Source organism: Lipomyces chichibuensis, assembly GCF_038497645.1.
Source record: "Lipomyces chichibuensis strain CBS 12929 unplaced genomic scaffold V1513scaffold_1, whole genome shotgun sequence".
Lineage (NCBI taxonomy): Eukaryota > Fungi > Ascomycota > Lipomycetes > Lipomycetales > Lipomycetaceae > Lipomyces > Lipomyces chichibuensis.
The window spans coordinates 963712-988738 of record NW_027117453.1 but is presented as its reverse complement, the minus strand read 5'-3'; the positions used below and the strand labels follow the sequence as shown (position 1 = coordinate 988738).

Here is a 25027-nt window from a genome sequence, read left to right as displayed (position 1 = left end):
GGCCGGCTTCTCATCGTGCTTGGAGATGGTTCGTTTCGTCACAACATGCGTGGTCATGCGTCCACTTCGACGGCGAAGCGCATCTTTCAAGAATTAACCAAGTTGGGCGAGATGGTCCGTTGGGTGGACGAGCATCGCACGAGCAAATGCTGCTCTTCGTGCGGAGAGGAGATCGAAAAAGCCGTGTTGGTGAAGCGTCCACAAGAGACTCGACAAGCACAGTCGAAAAGGTGCCTCAAGCGCGCTGTGCGCAAAGCCATTTTGGCTGCCCGTTTTGCTGCCAAGCATGGCTTGCCGGATCCCCCTCCTGCTGCTGCCCCTCCGCCTCCGCGTGCTGACTCAACCCACCATGCTGTTCGTGATGACGGGCGCCGTAGGCAGCCGCCGCGAGTTGATGGAGATGCATATGTGGCACGGACTCGCTTCCGAACAGGCGACGCGTTTCCATCACCTTCTGATGCTGGCGCATACGACCGTCTTCAGCTGCTGACACCTTGGGGTCTCAAGTATTGCAGCAATTGCAACCGATTGTGGTGTCGGGACAAGAACGCAACTCACAATTTTTTCTCCCGAATGGTGTTTTTGCTCGCCCAACCCAAAGGTGCTGTTGTAGATGGTCCCGGCTACCTGTGTCGTCAAGTCAGACAAGAACAGGATGATGCCCGTGCAAAGTCGAAACGAAGTAAAGACAACGAGTGCGTATGAACGCGCGCTTGAATGAATTTTAGGGTAATTGCAAGCCAGTAATAAGTATAAATTTTGGCAGACAATACAAACAATGCGAAATGTGTGTAGTAGGCCAATTGATTACTGCAGTTTTTATATTGTCTAGCAAGATGACAGAGAAAACCAAAGGAAATTTGCACTAAGTATAAAACGCACAGTGGATCTTGACTGAGCTACGAATGGTTTTTAGCATATGAGATTGGCAAGGCACACAATTGTCTATGAACAAGTTGCAGTAACTGCAACTTAATAATCCCCGGAGCTCTAGGCCAACTTTTTGCTGAGTAGCATCATGACGTAATTATCGGTAGTCGGAGCAAAATACTTGCGGTAAACGATTACTAACATACAGTACATAACTAACTATAAATGCGAACGACGTCATCCGTAAACGTGGAAATCTGAAGGCGGTGCTTTCTGTAACAAGTTTGCGAAGTTGGTGCCCTAAATCAACAGACGTCGTAAATCTTGGTTTCGGGCCGGACGAATTGATGGCCTCGGCATCGGCGTTTGTGGAAGATTGCGGCGCCGGCATCCTGGGCGGACCTAACCGGATTTCGGGCTTACTTGTCAGCCGTAAGCGTACGTCGACATTCTACAGATGATATATCAAACCCCCAATAAATCCAGCCACTCTGGCTTCTTCTTATTCACCTATATCATATACTAGCCACTACACTCACCGGCGACTCCAATAGTCACTCCAGATAGTCCTGCTACAAATGGCCACCATACGCGTTCCAGAACTCTCGTTCGCAGAGTCCTACAGACTTATGAAAATCGCGCGCTCAAAGCTCTCCCGCGCTGTTAACACTGGCGACCACGATCTGCGTGTGCTAGTCTCCCACGCAAACCTCCTCGACGCACTTATGGCTCATCTTGATCGCAAAGACGTACCAGTAACTTCTTCGCGGCGGACTGGCGTTTACGATGTACAGGAAGCGTCTGAATATTCTAATGATTCCGATTCGGACAGCGACGGCGACAGCGATTGCGACAGTGATTGCGATTGCGATTGCGATTGCGACAGTGATTGCGACAGTGACGACGAGGACAATGAGGAGTATCTACTTGTGCCCTCGCATGGTAGAACTCTTTCCCCGATACCAGAGCGATCCCATGAGAACTCTGACGCAGAAGATGATGACGACATCTTGGAGCCTCTTCACGAGTTGCGAAGCCAATTGTATGCGAGCAGCTCCGAAAATAAGCGCTCCGTCACTTTCTCGCCTGATTTGGTCGAGCGGACGCCGCGCGATAGTCGGCAGGTCCAGTTTTCTGTACGCGAGATTCATCGCGAGCGCAAGTCCAACAACCCTATCGCGGAGCGGCATGTGGACTACTTTGCGGATAACGATGACGATGATTACACTGACGAAGATGACGACTTGACTTTCTACGAAGTCGCGAACATGCACAAGTACGAATCCACTGAAAACGAATCGGACAACGATATGCCTCCATTAATCCGCGTTAAGTCGCATGTAGAGAACCCGCATGCACTGCCGGAAGACGAACAGCTTGACGAGGAGCCGCCACTTCCGCAGCTAACAGACACCACTACCGCGTCTGATGATGACGACCTCGATGGAATCATAGCACTTAGTCCACGAGACCACCACGCAGTCCCGGCTAATAGTCCCGTCAGCGGCCACTCCATCAAAGAGGTGGACATGTTCACAGGAACGCCTGAAGCAGCGCATTACGCGATGTCTTGGGTAGCTTAGACACATGAATCACCTATCCGCGAGGCACCATTCTTTCTTTGTATATATTTCAAATGGGTTTTAATGGTTCGGAATTGGGCATGTATTAGGTATTGGCGTTTTGTTTCTGCTTTATTTGACTCATCCATAATCTACTTTGTACATGCTTATATCAACATATCTACATCTGTACATATCTACATATCTACTATTCATCTTGTCATACACTCACAATCCGTGCAATTTGGTATTTGCGACTCACCACTTTCCTGGCATGTTTCACACTTCTTGATATCTAGTGTAGTCGTCGTGTCTCGGTGACTTCTGACCCAGACGGCGCCAAATGGCTGTAGGAGCGCAGCCTGAAATATCAGTCTACGCATCAGGCGGCTGCAACAACTCGTCAAACTCTGGCTCAGACCGTTTGAAGCTTACAACGATGCCCTGCGTCGTCGAACACCGGTCAGCCTCATGCGGCCCTGTCGGACTTTGTCTGTCAGCGCCGTTGGCAGATGACTACTAATCTAGAATGCCCTGAGTTGACGCCACAAGCGGCGATATAGCCAGCTAAGCTAAAATTAACTCAAATGGTAGTAGGTAGCGGGATCTGGTTGCGCTACAACTGGTCTTAAATACCAATACCCCGGACCGGACGGTAGTATTTACTTTGATGCGAATTTTACAAGTGGATATGCACAGAATATCGATGATGAGAATAGTAGAACAACGGTATTCGGGGAGATTATTTGGTTTTAAAATCCTGTTTCCGTGCCGGGCATCCCTGTTCTCATGAAAACACCAGTATTGTCAGGGTTCCTGTTCGCTTCTAGTAACAAAAATTTCGTCGATCATCCTATTCAATAAATGTAGTATCTCTCATGAAATTCTCGGGTATTTTGAAGATGGTCTTTAAGTAGTGGGAGGGGCCAGATGTTGCTTGGCTGGGTGGACGACTGAGTGTCACTTGGCAGTTTGTTGGCAATAGTTGCACTGGCTACATAAACCTCTATCGACGCGACATGTATATCACTATGTTGCGACTCTGTGCAAAGTACAGGCACCATCGCTGATCTCGTAGCATTACTTTTTCTTATACCCTCCCAACATCACATCAACTCCAGTAAAATCATATAAAACTAATAATAAACAGAAATCAGTAACAGTGCTGGCAATAGTATCCATCGCAGCAAAGCGACACCATCTCAAAGCTATTTCATAATCTTCTGCTCCGCTACAGCAGTAATAACTTGCTCGAGTAACACCGGATCAACGGCTTTTGTCAAATCGTATGATCCTTCTATCGGAGATGGAGGGGGTGCGACGGCTGTTGGTGACTTCAGCATTTGTGACGTTGAGGTTGAAGTACGGTTGGATGTGGTCGCTGTACTTGGAGGTCTCGCGCGAAGCGTGGAATTGTCTGCGGAAGAGCCAGCCATGTGAATGTCGCTATATTGATTGCGTCGAATGATACAACAGGAGTTCAGAAATGGTATAGTCACAAACGAAAACCTCGAGAGTAAGAAACACGTCCAGAATATATAGATAATTATACAAGGACAGTCAATTACAACAACAAGGAGTCATCTCTGGCCCCAGAATGCAAATCTCAATAAACTTGCGTACCTTGTACCGTGCCTTCAAGAAGGTGCGAGAGACAGTATATACATAACACTGTAAAGATCATTTTCATTTGACTATTGAATGGTGAAAGTCAAGGCAGTTCTTGGTGTTGCTGGGGCAAAGCCCAAGCTTGGAGAGATTGATTTATTGAGAACCCTAAACCAAAGAGATCGTTTCCTGCGATTGTCAATCGGAAAATTCCGAACAGTAGTGGTGTATACTACAACAATCCGACTAAACCGCTAACGTGAAATAGTCATCACTTTCGTATTACATTGTAAATTCGCACTCAGAGACAACGCATTGCAATGTGGTCAAGGGAAATCTGTGCTGACGCAATGCAGCCCCTTGGCTATTGCGATATGTGGTCGATACTTCTCGGGCGATCCACGTGGAGAATTACATCATACAGTCCGTCGCATCAGGATTCACATGTAAGATTGCTTATGGAATCATAAAGTTAGTTTCCGAGTCCGGCCGCCTTGCTCGCGGGAGATTACTGATATTGTTTCGCATTACAAATGGGGGGGGATGTGAAGAGCGTATTACAAACCAACCTAGCAACCAATATTTAAGGCACCTGTCACTCTCACTATTGCGCGACTCTTCCTGTTATTCACTTTATCCTAATTGCGAGGTCTATTAGCAACCGAAATAATGTCGACAACTGCGACTAAATTATTTGCCAACCCCAAATTGAAGTCCATGAAAGATATCTCTTCTGCGCCAACGGTCGTTTCAAGACTCAACTTCTACGCTCCACCGCCCGACAACTCGCCACCATATACAATTGTAGCGACCCGGGAGCACAACTTCGGGCAAGACGCGCGTACTATTGAGATCCACGACTTGCGCGGGTACGAAGCATGTCCGGACCTCGACATTCATGGCTTCGCATTCGATCTCAATGGACCGGAGTTCACTCACTCAGATTTTTTTGATGAAGAGGGAATCGAGAAGACAAGTTTCATTCAGAAAGAGTACTATCCCCGCGTGCAGGAGGCAGTTAAGCGACTTACAGGAGGCGGAAAAGTTGTATTATTCGACCACACTGTCAGACTACCGAACTCAAACCGTACGCCAGTCGATCGAGTACATATAGACCAATCTCTACGTGCCGCACTTGAGCGCGTAAAATTACACGGTGGTGAAGATCCTAAATTTGTGGATCCCTATTTATCAGGCAAAAAACGCTTCCAGGTCATTAATTACTGGAAACCATTATCCAAAGTCAGGCGCGACCCATTAGCAGTTGCTGACGCGCGCACGATAAAATCGGAGAATTTAGTGGGCGTGCAGCATCGCTATGCCGACCGGACTGGCGAGACTGTAGGCGTGAAGTACGATCCGGGACAGCAGTGGTATTTTTTGAGCGGTATGGATGTTACAGAAGCAATGCTGATCAAGTGTGCGGATAATAAGGAGGATATTCCCGCGAAGCAGATTCCTCATTCGGCGTTTCCACTGCCTGGAGAGGCTGGTGATGGACGCGAGAGTATTGAAGCTCGTACGCTGGTGTTTTTTGATTAAAAGTCGTGATCGGAAATGATTGAAGAGGTTACGCTCAATATCTCGGAAAATGATATCATAACCGTAAGACTAGAGCTCAGCCTCTGTGAAGGTTACCAAACATTTTGTTGCATGGTACGCTGCTGATTATCACCTGTGCCTCTTGTTGTAACAAGAATATATTCTATCACTTACTGGGCTGACACCCATCTCATATACTGGCTAATATATTTCACATCCATACATAACTATATAAATATTCATCATAGATCATTCAAATAAAACAAATAAAAGAACAAGAACACAACACCTTACGTCCAACCGACTCCCACTCACTATATGTATAGATGTAATAAATCCCGCTGTCGACAAGTAACGATAGAAGGCAAAAGGAAACAAACGAATGGCATGCATTGTCAAGAGGAACGAATCAACGAAATCCGAGCAGCTCTGGCCCGTCGAGTTGGCATAATCTGGCACATCGTACTCCCAACATTAAAGTAAGCGCAAACAATAGTAGTGAAACAGTCATAAAGTAAAGAGTCAACAAAAACACCTGATAATGTCTATAAGTAATAATAACGCAAAGCTTTTTGCGACACACAGCCATCTCTCAAGAGCTTGATTTTGAAAACAAATGAGAAAATTGAAAAAGATCGAAGTTGGCCCCATGCCATAGCGGTGGTGTGCGAATGTATGTAGAATAAGTGCTGAACATAACTATTACGCTATATTACAAGTGCTTCAATTACACGCAATCGGCTTCGCATCGTACCGCATATCTCCAAAAACCACTGCGATTCAATTACGCAGCCTGGAGAGGCGGCCCGCTGTGCTGCTCAGTGGTATCTTCAATCTTCAAATCTGAGATCCTCTCTTTACCCTTCTGCGGCTCGGTGTCGCATTTGGTCGCATCGACAGCCGGTTTTGTGTCCGCAGTGCTGCCATTGGTGATTCCGTCCACCATCAACGTTCCAGTGAGGCTCCCAAAGCTAAATCCGGGAGCGCCTTGCGATGCAGGTGTCAGACTACTTGAGCTGCTCGACGCAGTCACCGTATCTGCAAGGGGCCGTGTTTGGCGGGGAAGGTCCGATTCGGCAGAGCTTGTGGCTGAAACAAGTGAAGCGCTAGAATTAGATGCTGTTTCCTCCACTTCAGGCGCAGAATACGGAATCGTTGTGCTGGCTGAATCTCTCTCCGTGACAGACTCAGCGGAAGTGGGCGGCGGGGAGGACGGAGACGTACCCGACGGTGAGGCGCTTGCGGATGCTCTTCGTTGCTTTAAAACTTCGGATCCGCGTTGAGCCTGCTCTCGTTCCCGTTGTTGGCGGGCTTCGTCCTCTAAAAGAGATATCCGAATAGCCTAAATTAGAAGCATTCCAATTAGCATCTTACATACAGAACGCAATGGATAGTCATCATCGTAGCATTCAGTGAAACTCCACAATTTAAGACAAGACTGTCCAAATTAAATCTACAAACCTCCATGACCATCATTTCCTCCAAATCAACCATCCGACGAGTCCGTCGGCCTGGGCTAGAAGACGTTCCAACAGATGATCTACTGCCAGATCGTGTAGGACTTGTAGGACTGCCACTTATGGCATGTGGATGCCCACCTGATACCAAAATGTCTAGTCCAGACGGGCGCGGCAGTAGCCGGTTTCTGCTCGATTGGCGAAACCCTGTGCTGCCGCTTCTGCTATCACCCGCATCCGCCAAAAAAGCAGCTGAATGCAATGCAGTAGCTGCAGCCGCACGACGAGCAGCATGAGCATTCGCGTTGGCGAGTTTGAGGGCCCAATCAGGTCGGATGCGGTCCGTCGTGACCACCTCAGAAGCTGACGACGGGAGAGTCTGGCGACGTTTGGTAGCAGTTATGCCAGGCTGACTAGTTCCTGAGCTTACACTTGCAGTGCTGCTGTTGTTGAGTGATGTCGCGCTGGCTGTGCTCGACGAATGTCGTGACAAAGTGGCGCGCAGTGCCGCCCCAGGTGACGAACTGAGGCCGGTGCGGAACGGGGGTGGCTGATATGTTACACCGAAATCTGGCTCAGTGCAATAAGGACAACACGCAGGTTCAGATATCAGTTCGATCATGCCAAACGGAGTCGTTGAGCGAAGGTCATATTGATTGCTCTCGTTTTCGTGCTCCGGAACATGGGGATCAGCCCGTTTGATTTGGACGAAGCATTCACTGCAGATGGGCTGGTCGCAGCACCGAGTTGAGTTTAGGTACGGAGGGTAGTAAAGAAAACAAATCGGACACTCAATAGCACCCCTATATAGAGTAGCCTCCATAGGCTTCTTGTCCGAGCCAGACGAAGCCGTGTTTGCCCGTGACCGGCGGCCAGGTGCCGTAGTAGGCGATTCAACGTTAGACTTCGACCGCGCACGTTGAGTTGGCTGGACTGGAACAGAAGTCTCTGCCGGCTCGGCAGGGGGAATCGGTTGCCCCCGTACCGCGGCAATCAACTGCGCATCTGTCCACGAGTCCTCGTAGTCCTCGACTCCTTTGAAGAACGGCGCGAGCCGCCGTTCGACCTGGCAAAGATTAGTTCTCGAAGACTTAAATGTGTGGATCGGGTAAAAGAACACACCTGTAGCTGCCTTACTATCCGAGCTTTAAAGTCTTGTGGACCTGTGTATACGCCATGAGGCACGAGATACCCTCCATCAACCTGCTCGTCAAGGTTGAGGGCGTGGCGGATGGACGACCGGGTAGAGGAAACAACACCGGAGTGATTGTCACGATGACCGTGATGCGAGTGGGAGCGAAATGTACGGTGGGACGATGCACCAGAGACATCGGAGGCGGAAGAGTGGCGACGAGCGGAGGCTGGTCTGTAGGCGTCCGGAGTCGAGCCTTCGCGCGCCTCTTTAGCGGCGGAGTTTCCCATGATGGGAGATCACGCGAGTGGATAAGCGACGGCTGCGCGATGCCAGGGTAGTGAGAGAGAAGGTGAGTGAGAGTGGGTGAGAGTGGAGCAGTTGGCGGGGAACGCTATAAGTTAGATGAGGGCTGCGGGTGCAATGAAATGAATCGTTCCTCTTTTGTGGGGCGGCGGACGGGGCAGCTGGCACCTCAACTGTGTTAACTGGTGCTAAGAACGTTTTTAGGTGACGTGCATACCGCCGCACAGCAACCTTCTATCGGCAACGGTTGTGCCATAACAGCCAATGATGCTCTGAAGGCAGTGAAGTGACTACGCAGATCATATTCAGCCTTCCCATCAAAACCTATATACCCCACTACAACTGAATTTGAGAGGCCTGTCCTGTGTATCATATTCGGTGCATATTTACTTTCTGATCGCCTTTTTTTTTTGCAATGTCAAATTCCATATGCTGGCCCGCTATTGCAAGAATTAATCAATCAATTCGTCGTACATGGGGGCGTAACCAATCGGCATGACAGACTGCCGAGTTATTCTCAGGCTTCCCTGGCCTCGAACTCAACCTTGCGCACCACAACGCTGATGAAACTAACAAGATAAATAAATGATAGCACTAGCCAAAGACAACACAAGCCAACATTCCACAACACAAAAGCATATGCAAAAGAGCGACGATATCCGAATCATTAGATAGTAATAAACCAACGTAAAGCAAATGAGCGACTATGAACATAACCGAACAAACGAACCGTCTAATAAACCCAAAAGAATATCAATAAATCAAATCATTAAATCCATAACCGCATTTTTGGTTATCGCATGTATAATCCTTCGAATCAGAGACCTACTCCCAGACCCACTCCCAAGCCTATTATCACCGCAACAAAGATGCTTGCACCCATTATTTTTGCAACTATCCGTTCTACCAGCGGAATCTCTCCGACAACATTATCAAGTCCTCCGCATCCCATAACTAGCCATAGCGGTGGAAAGCAAATGAAAACGGCAAGAAGTAGTCTCGCCATGCCTTTGCTGCATGGTCTTCTCTCACGCGGAATCGTCGCTGGAGAGTTTTGCTGCATATGAAATGTAAACATCGAATCATTCCAAGCCTCTTGCTGATGCATACGAAGTTGCCTGAGTATTTCCAATGGGTCGTCGAGATCCACTTGTTCTTCATCTTCCCACCGCGCGTGTGCTTCTAACTGACTATAATCAACGTCTTCTTCTGCAGAGAGTCGTCCCGCCTTCTCCTGATGGTTAATTACCGTTCTCCCATATCGCTGTCCAACAACCGCATTGATCCCGGTTTGCATGGCAGGCGGCTGGGTTGGCATCGGTGGTAGAATAGTCGACATAGCGCTATGTCTGGCTCCGACAACAGTTGTAGCATAGTGCCCTCGTGGCTGTTGTCGCACAATTGTCGATATTGGCGCTAATGAATTGACATACGGAAACGTTGATAGTGAGAGTCCCTCGGAATACACCGGTATTAACGCTCGTTTTGGCCTCTGTGTGTCCGCTCTTATCGCAGCTTGCCGCGCGCGAACATCCTCCTCTGGTATTATGTCGCGCACTCGGTACACAAAATCGAAAGTAGCAGCTATCTCCCCAGGTCCTGGTACAGGAGGGTGGATCACCGTTATACTCGGTTTTGTATCTGCTCCTGTCTGAGACCAACGCAGTTCATTTTCGTGGTCATTGTCTTGATCAAAGTCCGGAATATGCTGGCTCGCTTCGCTTGCATAGTCCAGGTCATAATCAGATCCGTCCATATCTATCTCCGCTCTATATCCCAAGCCATTGCGCTCATCAGGTCGCCGCGTTACAAATTTCCCCTTGGCATCTACCTCAATAAGACGCGCATGGTCATCGTCGTCAACTTCCTGCTGACTCTGCTTGTTTGGCTCGTTGCCGAGAAGATCAGGACACTCAGTCTCGTCTATGACATCCACATCAACAGGCGAGGATGGACGTGCCCCATACACATCACTGACAGATGAGTCGTCAAGTTCTTCTTCTGATGAGTTGTAGTTGCTGCTGTAGTGGTCATAGTAGAACCCAGGAATGCCCATATATCCCCTTCGCACTACGTTGGCATCGACAGCATCATTGTCATTTTCGAATTCGATCTGCTCAACCTCATCCTGCGGTGCTTCCCTGATCGGCAGTGGGAACTGAGGCGCCGACTCGACGGAACCAGGCGCGATTTCATCGTAATCCACTACATCACTGTTTGCGTCATCGGCACTGGGCGTTCCAGGCAAAATGTCACTAGCACCGGAAAACGATCTATACGCGCTCCCGGAAGTACGAGGCGCAATGGAGTATCTGATCGAAATCCCGGATCCGTCTGAATGTCTGGACGCGTTTGTCACGGTGGATTTTCTCGCGCTGCTATTGTTGTTGCCGTGATCGGAAGACGAAACTGGCCGACCTTGCGTCCCTCTACCGCGCCGAGGCGGCGTGACTGTCAGCGGTGTCGTGTTGGGACTGGTCGGCTTGTAGATATTGCTGATTGCTGATTTGCGGACTCCGCGGTCATTGAGCGGGGACGCAGTGTGGACAGACGAGGCGTCATACGAATAACGTTGGCGTCCAGGGCTGACACTGCGGCGAAGTGGCGGCCGCGGCCGGTCCTCCATATCGTCTTGTCTAAAACAGATGCGACCACAGCGGTGAGGAAGGAAGTCGATGTTGCGGGCGCGGAGTGACGGTGGCGACCGTGTTGATGAATTTCTGTGGATAAGAGTGTGTCAAGTGAAGTGATGGCAGTGCGCGGCGCCGACTGGACGAATAAAGGGGCACAACGATTGCGACAGTCACACCGCCGCCACCACGACCTGCGGATCCACTGTTGCGTGCCCTTGCTCCTCTAGCAGTACTAGACTTTTTGACTGTCCTTCCGTAGTTTAACAGTCAGGTGCCCCATAGCTGCCGACAAGAGACTTGAACACACGACGGCTGCCGATAGGAGCAAGAGATAAACAAACAAACGCGTCGGCTCTGCATTTGCCTCGTTAGTGCCACATCCATTGAAGCGTTGGGAAAGTTATACCGCAAAGGTACGTAAGCCGCAGCGGTTGACACCTGCGATGTCTTATGTTGGCTTGATCGCGCAAACTATAACAAAAAACTAAACAAACCCTGCGCCCAAGAGTTGTGTGTCATCGTACATAACCGCAACCCGATCTGCCATATCGCCAACGTGCTTTGGACTCGTCGTCGTGACAACGGAATCATCCCCACAAATCGACGCAAATGCTTTCTGCTTCGACGCCCTCGCCGACATCTCTGTTTAGAGATAATCAGCAACAGAAACCGCAAAAAGACCAACAAGGTCCGACTCCGACACGCGCGGCTCCATCACGCCAACAACACAGCAGTGGGCAGCATTATGCCGGAACACAATCATCTTTCAAACGGATACCGGACTCTGGAGACGAGAGCACGCCGACAAGAGGAGTACTTGCCGATATAATCCAGACCTCTACAGTAGATCAGCGGAGGCCGTCGAAGAGGTTCAAAAGTTTGAGTCAGATTGCGTCGGAAGCAGAATTATCGAGCGATCCAATTGAGCCCGACGAAGACGCGGGAATTCCACGTATTAGGCCCACGCCTATACGGACTGCGAACTTGCATTCAGATCTAGATCGGCTATTAAGTGGGACTCCAGAGGTGTCATTGGAAAAAGAAAGCGAAGTCGAAGAGTTAAGAGTAGCACTCCTATGGAGACTCAATCAAGTGAAAATCGAGATTGAAGAACTGGAGAACATGGTTTTTGAAGCAGAGCAAAGCACTCAGACGGAGTCATCGTCAGAGAAGCTGGCAATTGCCGAACTAGATACTGTGGTCAACGGATTACTATCTTCAAATGAAAGCTCATTGTCGAACGTGCCAATTCCTGACCATTGCGGATTCACCAATCCAGACAATTCGCTCCCGCATATGCCTGAGCCGGAATTAGACCTCGACAACTTGCGACGGTTTTCTGGTCTGACTCTACGTTCTCTCGGTATTGAGTTGGTATTTTTGCCTTCAACTGACTCCGAGAATGCAATCGCCCGAACATCACGACATAGAATACAAGTTGCTCACTCTGACTCTCAAATATCGCTTACGTTGTCTCTCATGGTGAACCAGACAGATCTTGAGGTACTTGAATTCTTTGTGTGGCAAGAGTCTATACAACCGCTCTGGGCTCGCGATCCGATTGCTGAATGGAATACAAGAATGATCGGCGCTGGGCCTCATGATTTGCGGCAATATGACATATCGTGCTTTTTGTATGGAGTAGCGGAATTTGCAAGAATGGCCAACGTTCGTGCCGAAACTATGGCAATGATTGCGAGGACTTTTCCATATTACGTTCAAAGTGCGAAAATGCTGCCAAATCAACATGGCACAGATGATGAACAGCACGAGATAGACAAGGTGCTCACAGCAAAAGAAAAACGTTTATGGTTAGGCGAAAGTCGGGTTGTGATAAGGTCAGACAGCGGTCGAAATGGATTACAACTGGTTATAGCATGGAATTTAGAATTGGATGGTGTCACCGGCGATGTGGGTAGCAAAGTTACTGCTCACGTTAGTGCTCCGCGCTATTGTAAGTACTACTTGTCGTCATGACTATCATGCACTAATAAATCGGCAATATAGACGAAGATATCGACCAAGACGAGACACTTGGCAGAATCCCCGAGATTTTCAATACGCTCGTCCGCACTCATGGTGTGTATCGAGCTGCGAATATAATAATACGGAAATTATTTGAGGAAGATTAATGACGACCACCTTTGGTTATTAGTTTTGATTTGTACTGGGTGTTTCGGCATTGTTCAGGAACATGTATAATAGTGGTATTGGAGTTGTACAAAAGCTCCCGTGATATGTATCTTTGTATCATAATAATCAATTTTGAGACCAACCCAGTCTTACCAACGAATATCTTTAGCCACCAAACCATTCTTTTAACTATTAAATTACAAGAATTAAAACATATACATAGCTAACACGTCATATATTATTCCCAAATTTTACCGTTCTTTTTTATGTTCCTTCATGCACTCTTCCCAACTGCATGCTTTACTTCTTCTTCTCAGCTGCCTCCTCAGCCTTAGCCTTGGCCCGCTTCTCACGAACTCCAACCAATCTGGCGTCAGAACGAGCTTTGCGGAGAGTAGCGTAAGCGTTGAACGCCTTGCCCTCCTCTGTGACAATGCGTTCCTCAAAGTCCTGCGCAGGCAAACTGATAGGTAGAAGGTCAGCGGTCGAAACCTGGGTAGCAGCAGCGATCTCAGACACCGTAGCGTCGCCTGTCTTGGGCTTGCCGGCCTTGCGCGGAAAGAGGATAAGCTTAGCCTTGTACTCCTTTAGTCTATCAACATTGAGCGCAAGACCTACATCAGAACGGTTCTGACGGCGGTGGTCGACGGCAATACCGACAGTCTTAGCGAACTTACGGGGGATACCAGCAGCCTGCAACCTGTTAACACTGTCCATACGTGATCTGAAAATTTGAAGTTAAAATAAGGTAGCGATAGGAGCATTTCCTTTATGTTCTTCAAACACCAAAAGAATTGATAGTCACCTTCAGCTCCTCCAAAGTGAATCCTCTCCCGGCACGGACACGTCGATTGTATCTGACAGTGGGAGCTCTAACGATAGGTCGCAAGGAGTCGACGGGTCTGGGGGCAACGAGAGCAGCTTTCTTGACACGAGCGGTTCTGCGGCGGAGCTTGCGACCAGGCTGATCGAAGTGGACCCGAACCCGAGTCTGCCAGTGCTACACCAAAGCATATTAGCCACCTATTTATCATCTCATATTGCGAATAGTTGCATTAAGAAGTCGATTAGTGGATAATGCGTCGTCGCCTAGATCAACTCCGGAGTGTATTAATTGTACTAACCTTTCGGAAATGGTTGGAAAGGATGGGGTAGTTCTTCGCAATAGCTAAATAGTTGTCAATACGAATTCCATACGCCTTCGTGATAGAGTAACATACCCATTTTTAACGATGTGGAACTGGCAACGGTTCACTGTCTACAGAAGTAGTGATTGATCGTTTCTTCGAAATGCAAGCTTGGAACTTTTGGTGACCGCACTGCCAGGGCATTGTCGTGTGTCGGTCCCGAGCGGCATATGTTGTAGGGCTTTCCGTGACCCAGGTAGGGTTATGTTGTGACTGCTTTTTGTTCTACGACGCTTCCGCGATGAGGGTTCCGCCAGTCCAAAGGCGGCCGAACACAACACAACGCCAAATACGAAGGATCCTCACGAATCGCTGGGTCTCTACGCTCGTTAACTGTAAATCCGGTCCGACAGATTTTCAAAATGTCAGAAATTCAAAGCGTTCAGGTATGTCAAATATAAGTATGTCTTCTATGCTGCCAACTAATCATTTGCCAGACCTTCGGAAAGAAGAAGTCCGCGACTGCTGTCGCTTACGCTAAGGTACGAGATCCTGACTTTTGATTTGACAACTTGAGACCGCAGGTCTCATTGCAACAATTCCAACTTCAGTTCTGACGCGAAAGATTAAATTATAGGCGGGCAAGGGTATCCTTAAGGTCAACGGCTCCCCTATTTCCCTCGTTGAGCCTGAGATTCTCCGCTTCAAGGTAATTAATATTCTACTTGTTAAATGCACAGCAAGGAATGAAATTCATGATGTTAACGGTTTGTGTGATTAAAGGTTTACGAGCCCATCCTCATCGTCGGTCTTGACAAGTTCGCCAACATTGACATCCGTGTCCGAGTCACCGGTGGTGGTCACGTTTCCCAGATCTACGCTATCCGTCAAGCCATCGCTAAGGCCATCGTTGCCTACCACCAGAAGTACGTTGATGAGCAGAGCAAGAACGAGCTGAAGAAGGCACTCATCGACTACGACCGTACCCTCCTCATTGCTGACTCTAGACATTCCGAGCCTAAGAAGGTATGTGGAGCAACTGTTAAAGATCTCACAACAACGAGAGGACGACTAGCTGACCACTTTTCTGTATATAGTTTGGTGGTCCAGGTGCTCGTGCGCGTTACCAAAAATCATACCGTTAAACATCCTCTACCTCACAATTTTTCTCATATATATGTATTTGTTAGCCTTGTATTATGACATAATCTGAATAAAAAGTTATTGGGTCGCATAGCTTTGAAGGTAGTATGATACATTATGCAAAATTTTGTGCATGGTATTCCAGGTATTGTGGCTTCTGAGGAGTAGCCTAGAGGTTACCACATGTGCAGTTTTTAATTGCCAGTGCGTCCTCGATGGCTTCGATGGTTCATGCTAATTAGCTGATCTCGGAATTGTGCAGTCTCCGATGCCATGGCTTATTCATATTTACAGACCTATGGCGGTCGTGGACGAACAGACACTCCTAAGAGAATGGAGTTACTGTCCGACCATGATTGCACCATAAATTTTTTGTCACCATTGCGAAAGTGACATCGGAATGCTCCCTCGGACTAATGATGAAAATGCCAAAGTAAATCGCCGTAGATCAGCAGTTATATTTAGAGGTCTGTGAACGCCGATGTATTGCCTGTTGCGCATTATTCCGTAACTGCGGCACACAGGGCTGAAATACACGATGACGTTACTGCTCACTCTCCTACAGTTTCCGCACACTCCCCTCCTCCACGAAATGGCAGTACCACTGCCAAAAACAACATTAATACTTTACAATATTCCGGATAAATGCCTTCTAGGAATTGATCTGCAATTTTTTACTTCCACGGCAGATTTCAATGGGATCAAACTAATTCCTGACGGCTTTCACGTTTTGCATTGGAGCTCGCCCACTCCAGGCCCGACCGGCATAGAAAATGCAATTCACACCAGCTCTAGGATAACGAACATTCACGACGAAGATGACAAAGGCAACGTTCTCCTGAAATCGCCGTCGAACATTGAGAGGCAGGCAGTAACACAGTCGGATAACATTGTCATGAGCAACATGAATTTGCGCATGGCTGTCTTTTTTGAAGCAAGCGAAGGAAAAACTACTAGCATGACGTGGGACGAAGAGGCAGAAGAATTCGTAACATCTAAGCGTGATGTAGACGACGTTAGTATGTAGCCTTTGTTCCCTGATGTGTTTATTACAATATCTGATGTCCAGAGTAATGGTTGGCAGGCCTTCTGAAGGTTTATCCTCATCTCATTTCATATCCACAGTCATCCCCGCGATTTGCTGCTCTTACGTTTCTGTTGACTCCGAAGCTGCTATCGACATATCTTCCGGAGTCATATAACAAAGCCGTGCCAGTTTCTTCAATTACCGCATCTTCAACAGACTCGCTACTCCTAAGTCAAGCGATATCGAAGGCCTCGTCGAGCAGTAATCGCTCAACATCATTAGCCGATACCGACTCATTCAGGTTTTTGAATTTCGATCTCAAGAGACAGCGGACGTGGAGAGAAGGCGCCGTTGGACGCGAGCTGACAACCGCAGCTTTGGATAGAAGTTGGTTCCTCGGAGACTTGGTATCCAGAGAGCGTAACGGAGGTATGCCTGTTTCTCATGCGATGTTCAATTGGTCCTTGTTGACGCATGATCTGGATAGACTATAATTCGGTTCTGGCGGAACTTCAATTTTGTTTTGTTTTGCTAGTTCTGCTAGCGAACTACTCAGCGGCAGAGCAGTGGAAGCGCATCGTGGAATTGCTCTGTACATGCAAATCCGCTGTCTCGTCACAACCCGAACTTTATCAAAAGCTTCTGGACACCCTATACGCTCAATTTCAGTGTGTCCCAGAAGTTTACTTCACTGACTTGCTTGGATCTAATTTTGTAAAGACTCATTTACGAGGGCTGCGCAAGACTTTGGTACAACCTTACAACAGATCATTTGGACTGGAAGATCCGACATCTTTAGAGTCTGAAATCACGGTTATGACGTCTGATATGAAGGACAACATGCTACATCAGATCGCAGATATTGGGCACCTCTTAGAGGATAAGTTCGGTTTGGATTTGGATTTCAATGGCAACTCGATGGCAGCACGCCGTCGACGGCAAAGCCAGAGCATCCTTGGTGGTCTCTCTGGTACTTCAGGTAACGGTTTCGAGAGAATGCACCACTACGGAAGTGACGACGAAGATGAACATGCAGGATTTGGCGACGCGTACGATAGCGATGACGCGGAAGAGGAACGGGGCGAATATGCACCTGTCGTGGTTGAATTATGATTCGATAGTTGAACTACGACGTGCTCCTGCATTGGTTGGAGTTCGACGGTCGTTTTAATATAAATTAACGCATTTACAAAAATATGATATTACATCCAACGTTTCCAACACTAATCATGAACTAAGTATAGCGCCAGCCCACAAGTCAAAATTGTTAAACAATACTCCTATGATGCTTTTGAAATCTAAATGTACACTATATATACAATCTCGACGCTATATTCATTATTTACTCTCTGGCCCATCGTCGTCGTCTTCTGGCAGTCGCAGTCTGAGCCACTCCATCAACGCGTCGGTGCCTTTCTGAACGATTTGCCATCGCGGCGTTTTGAATGTATTTCCATGTACCTTCAACGTCACTATTGTTTTGATTTTACCGAGCTCAGGTGGCAGGTATCTGATTGAATTATTGGACAAGTCAATTTTCTCGAGTCCCTTGAATGCATCTGCCTCGATCTCTGAAATCTTGTTCTCGTGCAAGTTAAGTTCCTCCAGAGTTGAAAAGGCCATGACTAAGTTCAGTGGAACATGGTGTACCTTGTTAAACGATAGGTCTAGCTTCTGTAGGCTCTGAAGCTGAAAATTGGCGACAAACATTATTAAAGAATTGATTGAGTTGCACGACAAATTTAACTCTGACAGAGATCGCAACGAGATAGGCGACACAAATGCATCCTCTCCTAGGTTGTTATGAGATAAATTGATACTTCGTAGTGCGTCAGCAAATGCGAATGACATTATCGTATCCGGAATAGTGGAAAACTCGTTTCTTTGCAAATTGACCTCCGTAATTGCATCACTTCCGTATCGATAATATTGGCCTGGCATATAACGCGCTACCAGTCGATCCGGCAAATCTGAGTATGCACGTCCAGAAAGGTCTAGTGGCTTGGATTTTGATTGCGACCTAGTCAGACGCTTTTGCACCATTTCTAGGAATTCATCGTCAATGTCGTGCTCATCTTGCTTCTCCTTCGCCGACATCTCCTTCTCGTAGCGTTCACGTAATCTTAACTTGACGTCTTTGGTATCCATTGCCGCTAACGACCTCTCCCCGAACTTATTACCATCCCACCGCAGTGATTCCAAAGAATCAATAAGCCCAAGCCTGGAATCGAAATGCGTAAAGAGGTTAAATGAAATGTCAAGCACCTTCAAATTCATCAATTCGGTGATTCCGTCTGGCAATACAGGGACCATATTTCGTGATATACGCAGTCGAACCAGACTCGGGGTACAAAAGAGCAGCATTCCCAGCGAGGCCACCATATTCGAATTTAAATCTAGTACCTCTAAGTATGGCAAGATAATTGCGAAGTCCGACACAACTTTTATCTGATTATGACCGGCCTTCAACACACGCAGTTCGGAAAATCGGGATATCCTATCAATTGATATAAGACTTCCAGATATTTTGTTGTAGGACAGATCGAGCTCGACAATAGGAACGTTTTCTATTGAATCAAACGGGAACCTTCTGAGCTTGTTTGACTTGATACTCAACTTTTGAAGGTTACACAGGGCAGTAAATGCTGTTGGCGCTACCGACGAGAACTCATTATCGTTCACATTGAGAGCCTCTAGTGACACTAGATTGCAAAAGCATGACGGAATTTCCCCGTCAAACCTATTGGCCTGAATATCGAGATCTACCAACGAGCTTATTGTAAATAAAACGGACAGGGACTCATTTGTGAGCCTATTGGCGCTAAGGTTTAATGCATTGAGCGAGTGTAGTTTATTCATCGACAGCGGAATCTTCCTAAGTCCATTATGTCGTAGCTGAGTCATATTAGCGTTGTGATAACTGAACATATATCACCCATACATACATCAACGGATACCAAGCACGAAAACACGTCCGGAAACCGTCCATCAAGCCTCTCAATCGAATTGTGGGTTGCAACGAAGGCAGTCAACTCGGTAATGCTTTTGCGCTTGGAATGGGAGACACCATTTTGATGGCCATTTTCCAAAAGCTCGTACACCTCATCCGGAACGCTCGAAAGCTCAAGCTTCGAAAGCTGCAGTGTACCGGTCTTCCTAGCCTCTCGTATCCTTCTGCGAACATCATTCGAAACCTTAGTCCCGCAATTTAGATTGAAAGGATCAATAGCTTCCTGATAATAGTCACCTGCTGTATGACATATCATTGTAGAATCTTCAGTTGTCGGACCACGTTGAGCCACCTTCAGGTTGAGCGATTCGGCTTGAGCTGTCTCACAGGCCACAGGACGAGATATCTCAGCGACAGTATCGAAAGAGCTCGATTTCACTTGCTCTGAAGCCTCTTTTATTAGTCCTCTTTGAGCGCTCTGGACTGGAGGAGCCTTCTCTGGCGAATGGACGGTCATCATTTTCTCAGTTGCACGACTGCTAGTTTTCATTGATCTCAAAATATTCCTTGGTCCGAGCTCATTAACAGTGGCTGATAACGGGGTCATAGTACGTGATGGTGTCTGACTCGCGCGGGACAGAGATGACGTAGTCCGCGTAACAGTTCGCGAAGCGTGGTTTATGGTGGTGTTGCCCACATTGCTTAATGCGTCTAGCTGGCGCTTGACAGTCGCAACACCGCGATTAGTCGGTGGAGGCATCGTAGTTGTGGCAGTAGGAAAGGAAGGAGCCGTTCGTTGAGTGACGGTTGAGGGCGACGTATTTCTGATTGATAAAGACGAAATTGGACGCCTGATAGTTAAAGGCGTAGCCAATCTCGAGATAGAGCGTGCCGGTTTCTTTAGTGTTGATATACGTGTAGAAGGTGATCCGTTCATTGAGGGCGTGGGCGTTGGGACCGGCTGCCGTGCTGTAGACGCCAGAGTGGAAGAACGGTCCGATTTCATCAAATCGTCCTGGACCGGCCTCTTCGACGCCGACGGAGGAGGACGCAAAGGCGATGAATGCTTAGGTATCGTAGATGATGGCGTTCCATATGACGGTGTCTCATATCGATGGGGTACAGCGGACGTCGCCGAAGAAGTCTTTTCAATAAATGTTTTCGATCTCGTCATTGGACAGTTCCATGTCCTTCCATCCGCGGTCGTTAACGCGCCGATTCTATTTTCGGAGAACGGCTTCAAGACTCGAGGTGTCTCACCCTCCATTCTAGACCTATTTTGTGACATAGACGACTGAGAACGCATAGAAGTTGCCGGCTGCCGAGCTGGTTGTGCATCCTCAGCACGGCTCCGAAGAGACTTAGATCTCTCAAGCGTCGGCGCGGCTGATAGTGATACAGATCTGCTATGGGTTAAACGACGCTTATCCCGAATGGATTCCAGTTTCGCGTTTAGAGTAGTCGAGGGCCTTGTTATAGGATGTGATTTTCCTAAATGGTGTTTTTCTTGGGACTCAAGTGGCGTTCCATAGCTGCCTGCGCGGAAGTCTGATGAAAGATTGAACTCAGACATTGGCCGTATGCCCGTTTTGCTTACAGTCGAAATTGGCAATCGAGAGTGCGGCCGATGAATTGCATCAGGAGGAGTTCGAGCAGACATCCTGACATTTATTGTTGCAAGAAAATCCAGCCGATATTAGAATGACAATTGATCGATTATCTTGTGGCAGCAAGCGCTGAGTGGTGCTATGATCAGTAAACAAACAGCAGCAAGTGGTCACGTGAAATTCACGTGATGGCGCATTTTGCAGCGCGGCGTTGGACGAGTTCGGTTGCTCTTCGCGAACTGCTGTCCGCAAGGCAACCGACGATTCGAAACTTCTGGGATTCCGCAAATCGGCAAGTCTCGCTCGGCTTCCCTTCACGCCTTGTTCTTCGGTAAATCAATTATTAGTGGGTGAGTTTTCTGTCAGCGCATTTATTCTGATTGCGAGTACGGTTGTTGACATTTCAACTCTCGTATTAGATATTCCTCCCTCGGCGAATGAGTAAGATCCTTCAACAGGAGCCATTTCTTATTTATCGCAATTTCAATTGCGTGTCGGGCAGCTGATAGGCACTCATTGTGGGCCCTATAGCCCAGCGTACGTGGGTGACGGTGCCCAACACGATTGTACGGCTGCAATTTTTCCATGCAAGTCTTGTCCACACACAATTCCCGAGCGTGTGTCTTCAAGACCGATAACGCCTTGCGCGATTTCCCTAGCAACTGGGCCACAAGGCGCCTTCTCCGACCGTGCCACTGCAACAGCGTTCGCCAGCACCATCAGAATTAGAGAATAGTCGGCCTGAATCTACCCAGATACAGTTAAATTAAGCAAAGCTATTGCGATCTACATAACGTCACAAGTCGCCAGCGGGCGGCGAAATGCCATCTGCACTTGCGCAACCAAAGTACTCAGTAGGTTTGGAGAAGGAAATGTCCGTTTTACCAGTCGTGGTTACACCGCCTCCGGTAGCGACTATGGCCATTTCTTCAGAAAACATCTCATCCGGATCTTGGACGGTGACACGCAGTCTCTCTTCAGGTCAAGATCAGAATTCAGCAATGGAAAGCCCTCCACAGTCAGCGCCCATTCTTTCGCGCTTTAGACCACTCGCACCAGCTCCACCAGGAGGAGCTCCCCAATTCGCGCCTTATCTAAGAATGTCATCGAGCTCTACCGCACAAGCAATTCCAGCTTTCTCTACTCCCTTCTCAAGTACTTCCTGGCGAGCGGCAGGGCCTAGTGCGTCGGGAATTGGCTCCTCACCTTGGGGACAGACCAGTCCCAATGAGTCCGTCGACGATGTAATTATTTTTAAATTCTATCCATTGTCGTAAGGCAGGCTGACAGCTTATAGGAGGACTGGGAAGACCTAGCAGCTACTGCCATAAGAGAAATGGATCAGACTACCGCACAACATCAGGTACGTAATATTTAATACCAGGTTTAGCTTACTTTGGCTGATATGCTTTCGTAAAGCTTTTCCGGGCAAATGCTGCTATTCGCCGTCTGCGGTCGTCCCTTAGTAATGCACGAACAGCTTCCTCACTGCACCGGTTTGAATCTAAGGTACTGAAATTTGAAACAGAAGAATCACTTAAACGGTACCAGGTCGAGAACTTCATAGTAAAACGGCAAGTAGACATATTACGAGTCGATCTATTGCGGTCACGACCGTCAGAAAGTGAAATTGCAGCGAGGGTCGGAGCTGACAAGTATCGGCGGCGGCTCATTCGGGCCAAGAGTCGTCTTTACGAGACACAAAAGATGATCGTGGAAAGAGAAATGGAGATTGATCGCCTCAAAGAGCGAATACGAGAGGGCCGACTACATCGAGATTCAACTAGTTCTGGATTTGCTCATGATGGTCAAAATCATGACAGCAAACATCGTGCTGGGAGCAACGACGACGATGGTGCCCTGGCTGCTCTAGGAATTCTGGCTTCACAGGTCTTGAGTCAGCATCAGGTGAAAGATTTGAATGCACAATCTCGTAACCTGACCCACAAACGGCGAACTGTGCACCCTGAGAAACGGATAGGCTCTAAAACAGTGGCATCAGCGATTTCTACGACTCAGCAAAAAGAAGTCACCGCACAAGAGTCAATGACTCCACAGATTGCGGAATTAGGCACTGATGTTGCGGATACAGATGTAGAGCACATGGACACAGAGCCAGAAGACCAATTTGAGGATGCGGAGGAGGCACTAACTCCCGCCACCAGCCATTCGAGAAGAGCAACCACTGACGCGGAAGAAGATACCTGTAATTTTAATAAAGCTGCGACAGACTCAAAAGTCGACAATGGCAAGCACATTAATGTTGGCCATTTGGAGGGAGAGTCCTTAATGTTCAATGGGTGTGAAACTACCGACAACTTCGACCCGGACGAGACCATTGAAGTTCTATCGTCACCGGTCGCTCTATTCCAAAGTATTAACGATTCGCAGTCTAATTCACAGAACCCTAGGAAGTCGCCGCGACGACAGAACGTGACGACCGAAGACAACGAAACGATTATGACTCCACGAAACAAAACGAAACGCAGGAGACTCAGTTAACCAGCTTCAAACAGGCCCTAATGTTTCACTGATGTCCGCGATTATGTGGTATCACCTTCAGCTCGGTCGAAACGAGCGGACATGGAGAGCTCAAGCGCAAAAATGTATGGGTATGATGATATATGATTGCCGGATAAATGCACTTGATGACGATTGTTGGGTCTTTTCCGATCAATGTCGGTTACTATAAAGTCATTATTGTATTGTCAACAAAATTTGGTCACTTCCGCTTGTATTCATGGAGTGTATTGCACTTATTATCAATAACGGTGTTAAAAATGTTCCAATTTCATTCTACTGTCTGATGCACTGTGATTCGATGAGAATCGCGTTCTAATGGTACAACCGTTACCTCCATTTATTAATTTTTATAGAGTAATTTCCATTGTTATGTCATGAGATAGTACATATAGAACATGATGAGAGTAAATGAAAAGGTAATGTGGAACTTGTTTACAATCTGCGACCTCTGCGACCACCCTTCCGACCTATAACAATGCGTTAGCATACCATGTCATTCGTCAATAAAAGCGGAGACATACGAGTAGAGTCTGATGGGACGGGGGTAACATCCTCGATACGTCCAATGCGCATGCCAGCGCGGGCGAGCGCTCTCAAGGCACTTTGGGCACCCGGGCCGGGAGTCTTAGAGCCAGTACCACCCGTGGCTCTGATCTTGACATGAAGGGCAGTGATACCAAGCTCCTTGCAGCGCGCAGCGACGTCCTGTGCGGCCAACATAGCTGCATATGGGGAGGACTCATCTCGGTCGGCCTTGACTTTCATTCCACCAGTAACTCGGGCAATAGTTTCACGTCCACTGTCGTTCCATTCCATCAGCATTTCCCACATATTCAAACCATAACCATTTCCTAGCACTATCATGGAGTGATCACTGAACTAAATGAAACGTACCTGAGATCTGTGACGTGAACAAAAGTATCGTTGAAAGAAGCGACTACCCCACAGTTAGTAAATCGTATACAATTAAGAAATACCGAGTAGGTATTTTAAAAAACAACATACAGATGCGAGCAACTCCGAAGACGAGCTCACCGTCCCTGATCTGAGGACCAAGGGAGATGTTCTCTGCAGGAACTTTCGTTAGTATCCCAGATGCCAAACTCCATTTCCATTCAGGATTGCACAAAACGAGAGCGCTCTGTGAAGAAATCCTGAAAAAGTCCAACCTTGCAAACATACCCTGAGGACCCTTAGCTGACTTTGGTGGCATTGTGCAGAAGTGAATGTTAGTTGTTGATGTTCGTTAGTTGCGCAGATGTCGAGGAGGGAGGATCAAAAGTTGACTTGCACTGAGACGGTGCCCGAACCCTTGAACTCTATCCAAGAGTCAATTGGTGAAAGCTTGTGTGTACTAAAATGATTGCCCGAGAGAAAACAGTCACATCCATCACATCGAGCCCTACT

General features: G+C 47.8%; 12 protein-coding genes across 12 annotated transcripts; 7 read left to right on the top strand and 5 right to left on the bottom strand.

The window, feature by feature from the left end:
- Positions 1-45: 45 nt before the first annotated feature.
- On the top strand, positions 46-939 carry V1513DRAFT_393295 (uncharacterized protein; the record flags this gene model as incomplete). The annotated part of the gene is made up of 1 exon (XM_066895310.1): positions 46-939. One exon carries the CDS (start codon positions 46-48, stop codon positions 703-705), a length of 660 nt encoding a protein of 219 aa, XP_066756755.1. The 3' UTR covers positions 706-939.
- Positions 940-1326: 387 nt separating this feature from the next.
- On the top strand, positions 1327-2614 carry V1513DRAFT_19002 (uncharacterized protein). Its single transcript, XM_066894310.1, has one exon. It carries the CDS (start codon positions 1449-1451, stop codon positions 2451-2453), a length of 1005 nt encoding a protein of 334 aa, XP_066756754.1. The 5' UTR covers positions 1327-1448; the 3' UTR covers positions 2454-2614.
- Positions 2615-4259: 1645 nt separating this feature from the next.
- V1513DRAFT_408259 (uncharacterized protein) lies at positions 4260-5801 on the top strand. The gene has a single exon (XM_066895672.1). It carries the CDS (start codon positions 4710-4712, stop codon positions 5580-5582), a length of 873 nt encoding a protein of 290 aa, XP_066756753.1. The 5' UTR covers positions 4260-4709; the 3' UTR covers positions 5583-5801.
- Positions 5802-6736: 935 nt separating this feature from the next.
- Positions 6737-8558, bottom strand: V1513DRAFT_18976 (uncharacterized protein). Its single transcript, XM_066894309.1, has 2 exons — positions 8162-8558; positions 6737-8105 (listed from the first exon to the last, which is right to left on the bottom strand). The coding sequence occupies exons 1-2, from the start codon at positions 8459-8461 to the stop codon at positions 6945-6947; spliced, it is 1461 nt and encodes a 486-aa protein (XP_066756752.1). The 5' UTR covers positions 8462-8558; the 3' UTR covers positions 6737-6944.
- Positions 8559-9294: 736 nt separating this feature from the next.
- On the bottom strand, positions 9295-11103 carry V1513DRAFT_428945 (uncharacterized protein; the record flags this gene model as incomplete). Its single annotated transcript, XM_066896308.1, has 1 exon — positions 9295-11103. One exon carries the CDS (start codon positions 11101-11103, stop codon positions 9295-9297), a length of 1809 nt encoding a protein of 602 aa, XP_066756751.1.
- Positions 11104-11604: 501 nt separating this feature from the next.
- V1513DRAFT_18817 (uncharacterized protein) lies at positions 11605-13393 on the top strand. Its single transcript, XM_066894302.1, has 2 exons — positions 11605-13064; positions 13118-13393. The coding sequence occupies exons 1-2, from the start codon at positions 11720-11722 to the stop codon at positions 13240-13242; spliced, it is 1470 nt and encodes a 489-aa protein (XP_066756750.1). The 5' UTR covers positions 11605-11719; the 3' UTR covers positions 13243-13393.
- On the bottom strand, positions 13309-14554 carry V1513DRAFT_435785 (60S ribosomal protein eL13). The gene is made up of 4 exons (XM_066896683.1): positions 14464-14554; positions 14368-14411; positions 14049-14243; positions 13309-13936 (listed from the first exon to the last, which is right to left on the bottom strand). Exons 1-4 carry the CDS (start codon positions 14465-14467, stop codon positions 13544-13546), a joined length of 636 nt encoding a protein of 211 aa, XP_066756749.1. The 5' UTR covers positions 14468-14554; the 3' UTR covers positions 13309-13543.
- Positions 14555-14642: 88 nt separating this feature from the next.
- Positions 14643-15620, top strand: V1513DRAFT_435781 (40S ribosomal protein uS9). The gene is made up of 5 exons (XM_066896682.1): positions 14643-14816; positions 14868-14912; positions 15008-15079; positions 15154-15396; positions 15468-15620. Exons 1-5 carry the CDS (start codon positions 14793-14795, stop codon positions 15513-15515), a joined length of 432 nt encoding a protein of 143 aa, XP_066756748.1. The 5' UTR covers positions 14643-14792; the 3' UTR covers positions 15516-15620.
- A 485-nt stretch (positions 15621-16105) lies between these two features.
- On the top strand, positions 16106-17339 carry V1513DRAFT_456121 (A1 cistron-splicing factor; the record flags this gene model as incomplete). The annotated part of the gene is made up of 4 exons (XM_066899551.1): positions 16106-16532; positions 16598-16969; positions 17028-17208; positions 17261-17339. The coding sequence occupies 4 exons, from the start codon at positions 16106-16108 to the stop codon at positions 17337-17339; spliced, it is 1059 nt and encodes a 352-aa protein (XP_066756747.1).
- Positions 17340-17699: 360 nt separating this feature from the next.
- On the bottom strand, positions 17700-21214 carry V1513DRAFT_435774 (uncharacterized protein). Its single transcript, XM_066896681.1, has 2 exons — positions 19486-21214; positions 17700-19435 (listed from the first exon to the last, which is right to left on the bottom strand). Exons 1-2 carry the CDS (start codon positions 21148-21150, stop codon positions 17879-17881), a joined length of 3222 nt encoding a protein of 1073 aa, XP_066756746.1. The 5' UTR covers positions 21151-21214; the 3' UTR covers positions 17700-17878.
- Positions 21215-21801: 587 nt separating this feature from the next.
- V1513DRAFT_18570 (uncharacterized protein) lies at positions 21802-23940 on the top strand. Its single transcript, XM_066894297.1, has 3 exons — positions 21802-22341; positions 22395-22460; positions 22517-23940. The coding sequence occupies exons 1-3, from the start codon at positions 21919-21921 to the stop codon at positions 23597-23599; spliced, it is 1572 nt and encodes a 523-aa protein (XP_066756745.1). The 5' UTR covers positions 21802-21918; the 3' UTR covers positions 23600-23940.
- On the bottom strand, positions 23823-24955 carry V1513DRAFT_435766 (40S ribosomal protein uS11). The gene is made up of 5 exons (XM_066896680.1): positions 24803-24955; positions 24626-24688; positions 24515-24557; positions 24142-24419; positions 23823-24087 (listed from the first exon to the last, which is right to left on the bottom strand). The coding sequence occupies exons 1-5, from the start codon at positions 24831-24833 to the stop codon at positions 24053-24055; spliced, it is 450 nt and encodes a 149-aa protein (XP_066756744.1). The 5' UTR covers positions 24834-24955; the 3' UTR covers positions 23823-24052.
- Between the last annotated feature and the right edge of the window lie 72 nt (positions 24956-25027).

Excerpts from the sequence above, each read along its gene's own strand:
- V1513DRAFT_19002 (XM_066894310.1), top strand. The coding sequence starts at position 1,449 with ATGGCCACCATACGCGTTCCAGAACTCTCGTTCGCAGAGTCCTACAGA.
- V1513DRAFT_408259 (XM_066895672.1), top strand. The coding sequence starts at position 4,710 with ATGTCGACAACTGCGACTAAATTATTTGCCAACCCCAAATTGAAGTCC.
- V1513DRAFT_18976 (XM_066894309.1), bottom strand. The coding sequence starts at position 8,461 with ATGGGAAACTCCGCCGCTAAAGAGGCGCGCGAAGGCTCGACTCCGGAC. Across the intron at positions 8,106-8,161 it reads GGATAGTAAGGCAGCTACAG|GTCGAACGGCGGCTCGCGCC; the intron begins GTGTGTTCTTTT and ends AATCTTTGCCAG.
- V1513DRAFT_18817 (XM_066894302.1), top strand. The coding sequence starts at position 11,720 with ATGCTTTCTGCTTCGACGCCCTCGCCGACATCTCTGTTTAGAGATAAT. Across the intron at positions 13,065-13,117 it reads CGTTAGTGCTCCGCGCTATT|ACGAAGATATCGACCAAGAC; the intron begins GTAAGTACTACT and ends TCGGCAATATAG.
- V1513DRAFT_435785 (XM_066896683.1), bottom strand. Across the intron at positions 14,244-14,367 it reads TTTCCAACCATTTCCGAAAG|CACTGGCAGACTCGGGTTCG; the intron begins GTTAGTACAATT and ends GCTTTGGTGTAG. Across the intron at positions 13,937-14,048 it reads TCACTTTGGAGGAGCTGAAG|GCTGCTGGTATCCCCCGTAA; the intron begins GTGACTATCAAT and ends AACAGGTTGCAG.
- V1513DRAFT_435781 (XM_066896682.1), top strand. The coding sequence starts at position 14,793 with ATGTCAGAAATTCAAAGCGTTCAG. Across the intron at positions 14,913-15,007 it reads CTGCTGTCGCTTACGCTAAG|GCGGGCAAGGGTATCCTTAA; the intron begins GTACGAGATCCT and ends ATTAAATTATAG. Across the intron at positions 15,080-15,153 it reads CTGAGATTCTCCGCTTCAAG|GTTTACGAGCCCATCCTCAT; the intron begins GTAATTAATATT and ends GTGTGATTAAAG.
- V1513DRAFT_435774 (XM_066896681.1), bottom strand. The coding sequence starts at position 21,150 with ATGTCTGCTCGAACTCCTCCTGATGCAATTCATCGGCCGCACTCTCGA. Across the intron at positions 19,436-19,485 it reads CGTGCTTGGTATCCGTTGAT|CTACGACATAATGGACTTAG; the intron begins GTATGTATGGGT and ends AATATGACTCAG.
- V1513DRAFT_18570 (XM_066894297.1), top strand. The coding sequence starts at position 21,919 with ATGCCATCTGCACTTGCGCAACCAAAGTACTCAGTAGGTTTGGAGAAG. Across the intron at positions 22,342-22,394 it reads CCAATGAGTCCGTCGACGAT|GAGGACTGGGAAGACCTAGC; the intron begins GTAATTATTTTT and ends GACAGCTTATAG. Across the intron at positions 22,461-22,516 it reads AGACTACCGCACAACATCAG|CTTTTCCGGGCAAATGCTGC; the intron begins GTACGTAATATT and ends GCTTTCGTAAAG.
- V1513DRAFT_435766 (XM_066896680.1), bottom strand. The coding sequence starts at position 24,833 with ATGCCACCAAAGTCAGCTAAGGGTCCTCAGG. Across the intron at positions 24,689-24,802 it reads GTCAGCTAAGGGTCCTCAGG|AGAACATCTCCCTTGGTCCT; the intron begins GTATGTTTGCAA and ends AAGTTCCTGCAG. Across the intron at positions 24,420-24,514 it reads GTTCACGTCACAGATCTCAG|TGGACGTGAAACTATTGCCC; the intron begins GTACGTTTCATT and ends ATGGAACGACAG.